General features: G+C 54.5%; 1 protein-coding gene across 1 annotated transcript; it reads right to left on the minus strand.

The window, feature by feature from the left end:
- Nucleotides 1–135: 135 nt before the first annotated feature.
- On the minus strand, nucleotides 136–10487 carry PDAP1 (PDGFA associated protein 1). The gene is made up of 6 exons (XM_030845995.3): nucleotides 10361–10487; nucleotides 6827–6918; nucleotides 5329–5439; nucleotides 3107–3228; nucleotides 2009–2160; nucleotides 136–869 (listed from the first exon to the last, which is right to left on the minus strand). Exons 1-6 carry the CDS (start codon nucleotides 10371–10373, stop codon nucleotides 811–813), a joined length of 549 nt encoding a protein of 182 aa, XP_030701855.1. The 5' UTR covers nucleotides 10374–10487; the 3' UTR covers nucleotides 136–810.
- Between the last annotated feature and the right edge of the window lie 17 nt (nucleotides 10488–10504).

The following is a 10504-nucleotide window of genomic DNA, read 5'->3' on the forward strand; positions in this document are numbered from 1 at the left end:
GCCCGGGGTCCAGTCCCTGTACCCGGATTGGTGCCACCCGAACCCTGGGGTGGGCCTGCCTGAGAGTGACACCTTGTCCTGCTGGGTGAAAACAGCCCAGGCATGGGGGCCCAGAGACAGATCACAGAACCAGAATTATGATAATGTCAAGTTTAATTTGCCAAATATACAAGTTGGACTTGTGGAGCATGTTTTGCCTGGGGGCTACACAGTAAACAGGTTTCTTGAAATGATCCATGGGCAGGGTTAAGAATGGGCCCGGGCCCTGGCCAGAGTCAGTCGGGGGTAGGGAGTAGGGTGGGAAGGTCAGGAGTGAAGCCTCAGTCAGAGGGGACTGGCTGGGGATGAGCCATGACCCTCAGAGACCCAGGGCCCTGGCTCCCAGGCGACAGCCCCCCAGTTGGGCGCCGGGGCAACACAGACAGGGGGCCGTCCATCACAAACTTGTCAGCAGCTACTGCGGCTCAACCGCCCCCTGCCCCGCAATCGACCAGACAAACGGAAGCTCTTCTTACCCCACCTCCCAGGCACCCCCCCCACAAGGGTTCTGAATTCTAAAAACAGCCAAAACATTCAAATGGTTACATATGAAATGCTGTCCTGCATCTTTCTGTCTCAAAGATAGCAGCTGCCCCTCCCCCCACCCACCATCCCCCCCAAACGATTTCTGTGCCAAGATGAAGAGGAGCCGTGGGGGGCTCCTCGCCGCGAGGGGCTGCTGCAGTGGCGCCGGGGCACAGGGTGGGTGAGACACGGCAGAGGTCCTGGCAGCACGGCCCAGTTCCCTGCTATCTCCTCCCACAGGCCGTGCTACTTATTCAGGGAGAGCGACTGCATTCGTTTTCCTGACAAAGCTGCATCATCTTTTGCTGAGGAGCAGGAAGGGAAGGAGTTACAAGACAACACCACCCCTCCACATACACAGCCCGCACACCCCCGAACCATAATACAACTGTAGGTCTGAAAGGCCTCAGACAACATTTTGTGCAACTGGTTCAGCTGGCAGATGAGGAAGCGACCCAAAGAGAAGGGCCCGGACTGACGCCCTCCCCTGGAAGCCACCGGACCCACGTGTCCAGACATTCTCGTGGAGTCTGGGTGGCTGCCCCCTCCACAAAAGCCCACCAACACACAATCTACTGAGCAAATGGAAACTCTTCTTAGCCCACCCCCCAGGCAGAGCCCTGTAATTCCAACCTCTCCCCATGGATTCTGAAGCCTGCAATCAGCAACGTTCAAATAGTTACACATGAGGTCCTTTGCTGCTTGAGGTCTGTGAAAGGAGCTACTAGTGGGAAGTTGAGATTACTGGGTATCTCCAACGTGGTGACAATGCCCTAGGGCAACTGATTTCCCATCTCTAGGCCTAGAAAGCAGGACAGCAAGATCCCAACACACTCATGGCCCCCCACAGATGGAGAGAGGAGTGCATGAGGCCAGAAGGTCATGAGTCAAATGCTCCTTTAAAGCAGACCGGTTCCCCACAGCCAACCTGGCCTGGAAGAATCCCTACCACCTTTGGCCCCACTGGAAGGAAGGCAGCGGGGAAGAGGGACACCTGGGCCAGATATCATCTGTGACATCCAGCTGAAATATGAAATGCTGACATATGAAGAGCTACCCCAGGCAGCTCTCCAGGCTACACAAGACACCAGAGACCTTAGGGGAACCTTCTAGCCTCTAAGGTAGGTGCATCCTGAGGCCTCCCTCAGATGCTGTGGACAGTGCTCTGCTGAGATTCAAACTCACATCTGACTCCGCTGCTGCTGGACTCTCCTAGCATCCTGGGAGGTGGCGGGCAGGAACACCCCCCTCCATCTGACAGTGAGAAAGGCAGGCAGACAGGCACGCACGTGCACATACACCCACACCGCCCTCCCCCCACACACGGTAGGCCTCTACCGAACAGTCTGACCTCATACCACTTCATGACAAGGACACTGAAGTGCAGGGCTTGGTGGCCTGTCCAGAACCAGTCAGGCTGCCACACCAGCGGCTCAAGACTTACCTTTCCTCTCTTCTTCTTTCTTCCTGGCAGCCTCCTCCCGCTGTTTCCGGATGATCGCCAGCCGGGCAAGGTCAGCCTTGGCTTGCTCCGTCTTCCCCGCTAAATGCATTTTCATGTAACGCTCTTTTGCCTTCTGCTTCTCGATTTCTTCTCTGTTTGGGTAAAATGGTGTCACAGGGGCCATCTTCCCCACCATTAGCAGCTGAGCTGGATGCGGGAGCCAGAATAAAGCCCAAGCACTCAGGCCTGGGCCCTAGCTCCATGTGCCCCCTCCTTGATGACACTCAGCAAACAAGCCAGCAGTGGCTGTCACTCTGCAACCTCAGAGGGGGTTTCACTGGTGAGAAAGAAGCTGCTGGAAGGGGAGACTCTTCAGCAGCCTCCAATCACACCCCAAGCTTGTGGGCCTTCCCCACGGGGTTTTCAGAGACCCCCCTCAGCTGTCACAGAGTCAGCACAGCAAGGTGGATTTAAATCAAGCAACCCAGTCAGGAGAGAAATCAGGGTGGCTTTTCCTAGTAGCTTTCAACCTCCTATGAGGCCCTTGGTCACCTGGTGGCCGTGAGAAGTCAGGGAACAACTTGTTAAAGACCAGCTGTGTGCAGGGCACTGTAGCACTTGGTGTGACCCTTGCACAGCCTGTGAGCGAGCTCTCTGCAGCTCCATTTTCACCTGGGACTCAGAGAGGACTGGGGCAGCTGGTGGACCTCCCTGCACAGTGCTGGACGGCACGGGTCCCCAGTCCCCTCCCAATCCCTATGGCCACAACATCAGGGATGGATGCAGGCCAAGAAGGGTCAGATCAGGCTGGATAAGGGAGGTATCCCTGGAGTGGGGTGCCCTGGAGGAAGGGGCTACAGCATAATTTCTGTTTTTCCTGCTATGCTTCCACTGGGGGAAAAAATTCTGTTTTCTGCTTTGTTTTGTGGGGGAGAAGCTTCTATAGGGCCTTTGGGAGAATGAGATGACAGAGAAATAAATACCGGAGCCAGAGCGCCCACCAGCCACTGGGGACCTCAAGAGCCCAGGAAGCAAGGGCAGAGGAGCTGGGGGCCTCAGCCCCAGGCCCAAGTCACAAGGCTCAGAAGCAGAGGTTACCTTTCTCTCCTTGAAAGTTCCTTGGGCCCATCCAGGTCCAGCTGTGTGACCTTTTTGGTTGTCTGTGCCACCCGGTTGGGGTTCTCAATGTCAATGAGCCCTTCTACACCTTTGCGCTTTTGCTAAGATAGGACAAGAAGCCGGCTGTCAGAGAAGTTTGGCCTGCAGAGCCCCTGAAGGCCACTCCCCATCTCCACATCCTCCTGGACTAGGACAAACTCCCGCTCCACCCCCAGGCCACGTGACTCCTGGCCCAGCCTCACGGTGGGAACAGTGCTTGGGTGTCTTCACCACCTGGGGAGATGCAGGGAGAGCGAGTACGGGTGACCAGAGCCCATCCTGTGCCTAGTCCCGGCCACCAGGGATCGTTATCCTAGTTTCACAGGCGGCAGAGGCCAACTCACAAGCTCTCAGCACAGAGAGTTACTCCCTCACTTCGAGCTCAGCCTCTGAAAGCAGTTTTCCATGGAACGCCATGCCTGACTGCAACAAGCCATGCTGGATCCCCACAGCAGGGTGGGCCAATCCCTAGCCATCCGGGTGACGGCGGGGAAATGGGACTTGGGAACGAGTCACACAGTCTGCAGGTTTGGGGAGGCGGCACAAGAACCTGGAGCTCGCACCTCCCACCTGCCCTGGGGAAGTTCAGAAAGAAGTGAGAGCACAAGTGCTAGACGTAACAGGTTCGATCAAAGTTTCAGGCCCTGTCAACCCAGCTTTTCTCTTTAAAAGACCAGGGAGACAGCTTCCAAACACCAGTTAATCTGAGCACTGCACGGAGCTCCAGGCACCTCTACCCAATCGGCTACACGTTTACACCTCCACCCAGATACCTGACATCACAAATTTAACTTGTCTGAAACAGAACTGGAGACTCAGCCCTCACCCACCCCGTTCCTCCCAATCCTAAGGACAACCTCGTTTTTCTTTCCCTCAGCAAACCCCAATGAGTCTACCTCTAAGACATGGCTTGAATCTGCCCACTCCTCTCCACTGCCATTGCCACCAGCCTAACGCAGCCACAATTTCTCATCTGGATACCTGCTGCCGTCTCCCGGCTTCCACCCTCAACACCTTACAACTCACTCTCGGCAGAGGAGCCAAAACAATCTTTTAAAAGCAAATCTGGGGGCTTCCCTGGTGGCGCAGTGGTTAAGCATCCACCTGCCAATGCAGGGGACAGGGGTTCGAGCCCTGGTCTGGGAAGATCCCACATGCCGCAGAGCAACTAAGCCCGTGCGCCACAACTACTGAGCCTGTGCTCTAGAGCCTGTGAGCCACAACTACTGAGCCTGCGTGCTGCAACTACTGGAGCCCGTGCACCTAGAGCCCATGCTCCGCAACAAGAGAAGCCACCGCAATGAAAAGCCCGCACACCGCAACGAAGAGTAGCCCCCGCTCGCCGCAACTAGAGAAGCCCACATGTAGCAACGAAGACCCAACATGGCCAAAAATAAATAAAGAAATAAAATCTATTAAAAAAAGAAAAAAGCGGGCTTCCCTGGTGGCGCAGTGGTTGAGAGTCCGCCTGCCGATGCAGGGGACACGGGCTCGTGCCCCGGTCCGGGAAGATCCCACATGCTGCGGAGCGGCTGGGCCCGTGAGCCATGGCCGCTGAGCCTGCGCATCCGGAGCCTGTGCTCCGCAACAGGAGATGCCACAACAGTGAGAGGCCCGCGTACCGGAAAAAAAAAAAACCCAAATCTGGTCATCTCTGTCTCCTACTTCAAGGCCTCTGCCAGCTGCCCACTACCTACCACAATGAAACCAAAACCCTTCAACAGCTGCACAGGAGCTGCCCTTGCCAACCTTTCCTCCTTCATTCCTCACCACTCCACTTTGTACCAACCAAGTCACAGCCCCACTAGCCTCTCTGTTCCTTGAACTTGCCCAGGTTGTTCCCAGGGCCTTTGCCCTTGCTAACCTGGCTGCCTCGACTACTCTGAACAACAGTTTTCACACAGCTGGCTCCACCTTGCTTTTCAGATCTCAGTTTAAAAGTCACCTCAGCACACACTACTCCAAGTACCCTCGATCACGGTCTGTCTTATTCATAATACTTCTGGCTGCTTGAAATCATACTGTTCATTCATTCCTTATCGTCTGTACCTCCCTATTACAATGTAAACCCTTAAGAGCAAGGACTCTGCCTGTACTACTGGGACGGGTAATGTTTGCTGAATGGATGAGTCTAGGTCCCAGGCCCCCCTCAGACTCAGTACCTGGTAATCATCTTCTTCATCCTCGCTCTCATCTGAGTCTAGGGATTTTTTCTCCTTTTTGGGGTCACCTGCAGCCCCATCTCCACCTTCTTCTCCTTGTTCCTCTTCTTCCTGTTTCAGAAATGGACAACGTGAGGTATCAAAAATGCAAAACAAACCCCCAAGACTGTGATCCAGCCGCCACCACCCCCAGACTGTGGACCTTGAGAAATCAGGCCCCCAGAAGGCTGCGGCCAAGTATGATTAGAGCCCCACTCTGCCATGCTGGCCTCCAGTGGGGGACCTGTGTCAGAGGCAGCCTCTCCACTAGGCTCCACAGCCTGGAAGCCAATTCCAGTCCAACCACCACCTCGTACAGCCATAAAAGGCCCTGCTCCTCTTCTCAGCCCAGGTACCTCAGACAACCAGGGTGAGCAGCTCGTCTCCTAGGGTCCAAAGGACGTGGCTGTGGGGCTGGAAAGCACAGGCCTGCTCAGCTTCCCTCCCGCTCTCCCTGCTGCCACGTGGAGCTGCCAAACTGTCCTTGCTGTCCTGGGCAAGGCCCCCTGCTTTCCACTCTCCGTCAGTGGCGGGCCAGCCACTCCAACCTGCCCACACAGAGGCCCGGCTGTGCCAGCTTCCCATGACAACACGCCGACAGGACGCTTCCCTCTACCTTTCTTGCCTCCCAGCCAAAAACATCCCTTACAAAAACCATATGACCTTTGCCCCTTAGCACCTGCCCGCACACTCTCCAAGGTCCTGGTCAGCCTCTGGTTCCTCCACCAGGCCCTCCCCACCACCCCACGCCACCCCACGCCCCTCTGATGGGCATGAAGTGTCAGTCTCCCTGACACTTCACAGCCGTGCCCCTCATCCAGCCTGACTGTGCTCCCTTTGGCCCTTAGCCAGGTGAGGATCTAATGGTGTGGTAGGGACATGGACACCAACAATGGAAACATGTTCTGTTTCCTGACAGTGGGCTGGAAAAGGGACTGGGGGAACAGAATAGAGGGACCGCCTAAGCTTCGACCGGAGGGGGAAGGGTGGGAGTCACGGAGGAGGGGATGCTGAGCAAGGTCTGAAGGAACGAATGGCACTCTGCCTGCTGGGGGTGTGGGAAGGCAGGGGCATCATGTCACAGCAGGGCTGGCAGCAGTCCTGCATGGCTGGAGCACACAAGTAGGGGTGCCGAGAGCCCGAGCTGCAGACGGGCAGAGCTGGGCGAGGGAGAGAGGAACAGGAGCAGGAACACAGGACCACAAACAGAGACCCACCAAGGCACTCGCTGCTGAGTGGACAAAGTTCTAACTGATCCAGTCAGAGGCTGGCTCTCCTCCTGACTCTCAGCGGTTGCTCTGGGACTCCCATCTGCTACCTGCTGCCTGTCCCCTCCAATCGAACCTCAGGTGTTAGCTGCTTCTTGAGAATGGGTGGTCCTTGCCTGGCCTCTCCGGGTGCCAAAAGCGCAGGGTGCCGCCCTGGGCTACTGGAGTGGCCTGGACAGGCACGTACTCACCCTGGCCTTCTGCTTTTCAGCCTGGAGCTGTGCGTCGATCTCCTCGGGGCTCGTGTACTGCCTTGCCCGGCCTTTGTGGCCTCCCTTTCTCCCTGCACAAGGATTGGCAGTTTAAGAAGGTGGGAGGGAAGCAGCTTCCTTGATTGCCCTGGGCCCCAGGCTGTGTGCTGCTTGAGGTGCTCTCAGCAGAGGCTGCAAACCTCAGGTACCCCTCACCAAGCACCACCCAAACCTGTACCCTTATGTGTTCAAAGGGACAAAAAAGGAAACACACAATCACCTGATGCAGTACCAAACCATGTACTGGATGTAGGCTCCCACAAATAAGACCTGAGGGGAGGATCTGGGGGAGGGTGCACCACATGGAGTGACTGGCTAAATCCCCTGGTCCCTTTATCCAAACACAGTGGACTCAGATGCAATCATGAAGAACATGTAACACTCGCCCCTGCTGTCACAACAGTGCTCTTTACTTGCAATGTTCTGTCATAGCTATGGGCTCATTTCATCCCCAGATTAAACCTATGGCACACAATCACGGCTGGTCCCACTTTATAGACAAAGGAGACTTGAGAGTAAAGCAGAGTGGGGAAGAGCACAAATGTTGGGGTCCAATCCTTGAGTTCAAATCTCAGCTCTACCACTTAATAGCTCTGTGACTTCGGGCAGGTACTTAACCTCTCAGAGTCTCAGCTTCTTCGTCTGTGTCCCTACCACATAGGGTTGTTGTGAAGATGGATTTGTTAACATATGTAAAGATGTTGGCACAGTGCCCGGCACTGGACAAGCACCACAAAAATGTCTGCTATGACTGGTACTCTTCTAATATAGCACCTGGTGTGGAAAAAAAACAAAGCCACTGGTCACATCGGCGATTTACTACAGGTGTCAGGGAATATAATAAGATACTTCACGTTCACCTAAGTCATATGCATGGTAGAAAGAGAAAACTTAAAACCTAGAAAGGAAAAATTTCTCGTGCTTGGACTAAGAAACACAACTGGCAAACAAAGTTATCTAAAGTTGAAAATAAAACTGACTACCTTCTAAGAGTAAAAAATGTGACTAGCAATTAAAGTTCATCACAGATAATCAGTTTTACAGTCTTACCCTCTTGAGCCAAGACACTAGACTGACCCCTGCTAAAGCCATCAGCCAGTTTTACAGAAGGGTGGCACCCCCTCAGCTGGTCCTGGAGAACGCTGGGGTGGCTGTGGCCTGGATCCATTTCCACCTCTCCTGGAAGCTGCAGCCCACCAGGTATCTCGTGACTCTCTCACTGAGAGCAGAGAATCTGTAATTAGGCAGCCAGAGCTGCTCTGGACTCCAGAGCCAGTAGCAGAGATACTGGCGTCCCATGATTTCCTAAACAGCAGCTGCAGAGCCATAACTGGGCTGCTGCAGACCACACCACTCATTTTTAATGACTACCCAGGGTTCCCAGGGGTGTCTCAGTCTATGTTCATCAAAGTCCTACTGTGAGAGATCAAGTTTGCCATCCAAAAAGTCAACATCTTTTCTTGCCCTCTTAACACTCTAAGTAACAGGAACAACTCAAAATTGACTACTATAGGTTCTCATCCCCCACGCTTGGCTATGCGATAATGATCTTAGCTTGGTCTACAGTAACTCTTATCAGAAGCTTTCCATGCCTTTAAAAATGCTTCACAGGGGGCTTCCCTGGTGGCGCAGTGGTTAAGAATCCGCCTGCCAATGCAGGGCACACGGGTTCGAGCCCTGGTCCAGGAAGATCTCACATTCTGCGGAGCAATTAAGCCCGTGCACCACAATTACTGAGCCTGTGTGCTACAACTACTGAAGCCCGCGTGCCTAGAGTCCGTGCTCTGCAACAAGAGAAGCCACTGCAATGAGAAGCCCGTGCACCGCAACGAAGAGTAGCCCCCGCTCGCTGAGACTAGAGAAAGCCCGCGCGCAGCAACGAAGACCCAACAGAGCCAAAAATAAATTTTAAAAAAAGCTTCACAGGTTTCATAACAGAAACAAGAGTTGGTCCTTGGCTCTTGGAGAATTTTATACTGTTACTTACATCTTCATGTTCTCTCTCTCTCTCTCTCCCTTTTTAAAATATTTATTTATTTGGCCGCGCTGGGCCTTTAGTTTCGGCATGTGGGATCTAGTTCCCTGACCAGGGATTGAACCGACCCCCTGCATTGGGAGCGCAGAGTCTCAGCCACTGGACCCAGGGAAGTCCCTTCATGTTCTCTTTTACTTTTCAAGCAAATTAACACAAGCAAGAAATGTAAACCTTATCTGCCCATAAAGCTTTCACAAGCCAAAAAGCCAAGTCGTTTAAACAAGAATCCATATTTAGGATTTTCTAATTGTAACCTCCAACCTTGGCTCAAAGCATCTATTAAGTAGGACTCTTAGAACCAGAATTCTGGAGCCAGAAGGTACCCTTAGTATCCCTCCTTCTGCAGAACAGGAGACTGGGGAACACAGAGAAGACAAGGCTTTTCCTACCACAGAATAAACCAATAGAGACCTAAGTTTAAAGAGATTCAGCTCTGTAAACCCTGTGGGCTGACGCATCTTAACCAACGTAACACACGAGCAACCAATATCAACGGAACATCTGTTCTGCGCCAGGAGCCAGCCAGGCACGGCGAGTGCTCTAGTTTTACGATCCCGACCGAACTCTCCAAGCTAAGGGTTATTTCCAGATGGGGAAAACAGGCTGGAAGAAGTTAAAGAACTTGTTCAAGGCCATAAGGTTAGACAGTGACACAGCTGGGCTTCGGGTCGAGCACTATTGACCTTAAGGGGGAAGCAGATAGAGGATGGTCTACAACGTACTGGGAAGCCATGGATCCTTTACGTTCCTGGCCAAGGAACTGGCAAAGTCTAACGACTAACAGTAGTTAATTATTACTGGGCACTTAGCGACTATCCAGCACCGCGATGCACTCTCCACATGGGTTACCTAGTTAAAACCTCGCGTCAGTATTGTGAGGCAGGTACAATCACAACCCCACCTGCAAGTGAGAAAATTAAGACTCGGGGAGGTTAAGCGACTGGCTGAAAGGCACACATCGAGCCGCTCGAATAGGGCAGTCAAAACTAGGTCGGCCAGGCTGAAGAGCATCAAGTTAGGTCGCAAGAGGCAGGCCTGGCTCGCCCAGAACCCAGGAGGACGCACGTTTTACGCGCGAGGCAGGCGGGTCCGGCACTGGCGCGCGAATGCGGTGACTCAGTCCCCGGCGAGCCTGAAAGTGGGAGGAAACTTCAGAGCCCCCAGGCCGGGAGAAGGGCGCCCTAGATAGGCCTTCCGGATCGCCAAGGACCCAGAGCCTCCGAGTCTCCTCAGACCCCCGAGGGAGTGGCTCGAGGCCACCACGCTCTTCAGTTTCCCCAGCGGGACAATTGGGCTTCGAGGCCCAGGCCTGGCCCTCAGCCCGAGCAGACGTCCTCCCTCTGTGCCGCCCTCCGAGGCGCCCGCGGGCTGAGTGGACAACAGGAGCTGGACTCGGGCTGCTCCTCGAGGCCCGCGGGCCACACGCGCCCGCCCCTCACCTCCTTTAGGCATCGCGGCTCCGGCGGCTGCAGCGGCGGCGCCTCTAACTGACACCGGAACCGGAAATACTTCGGGCTCGACTTCTTCCGCCCGGCCAGTTCCCCTCCGACCCCGTCCCCACTCAGCCAGCCGACGCCGCCGAC

Source organism: Globicephala melas, chromosome 15 (genome assembly GCF_963455315.2).
Source record: "Globicephala melas chromosome 15, mGloMel1.2, whole genome shotgun sequence".
Taxonomy (NCBI): domain Eukaryota; kingdom Metazoa; phylum Chordata; class Mammalia; order Artiodactyla; family Delphinidae; genus Globicephala; species Globicephala melas.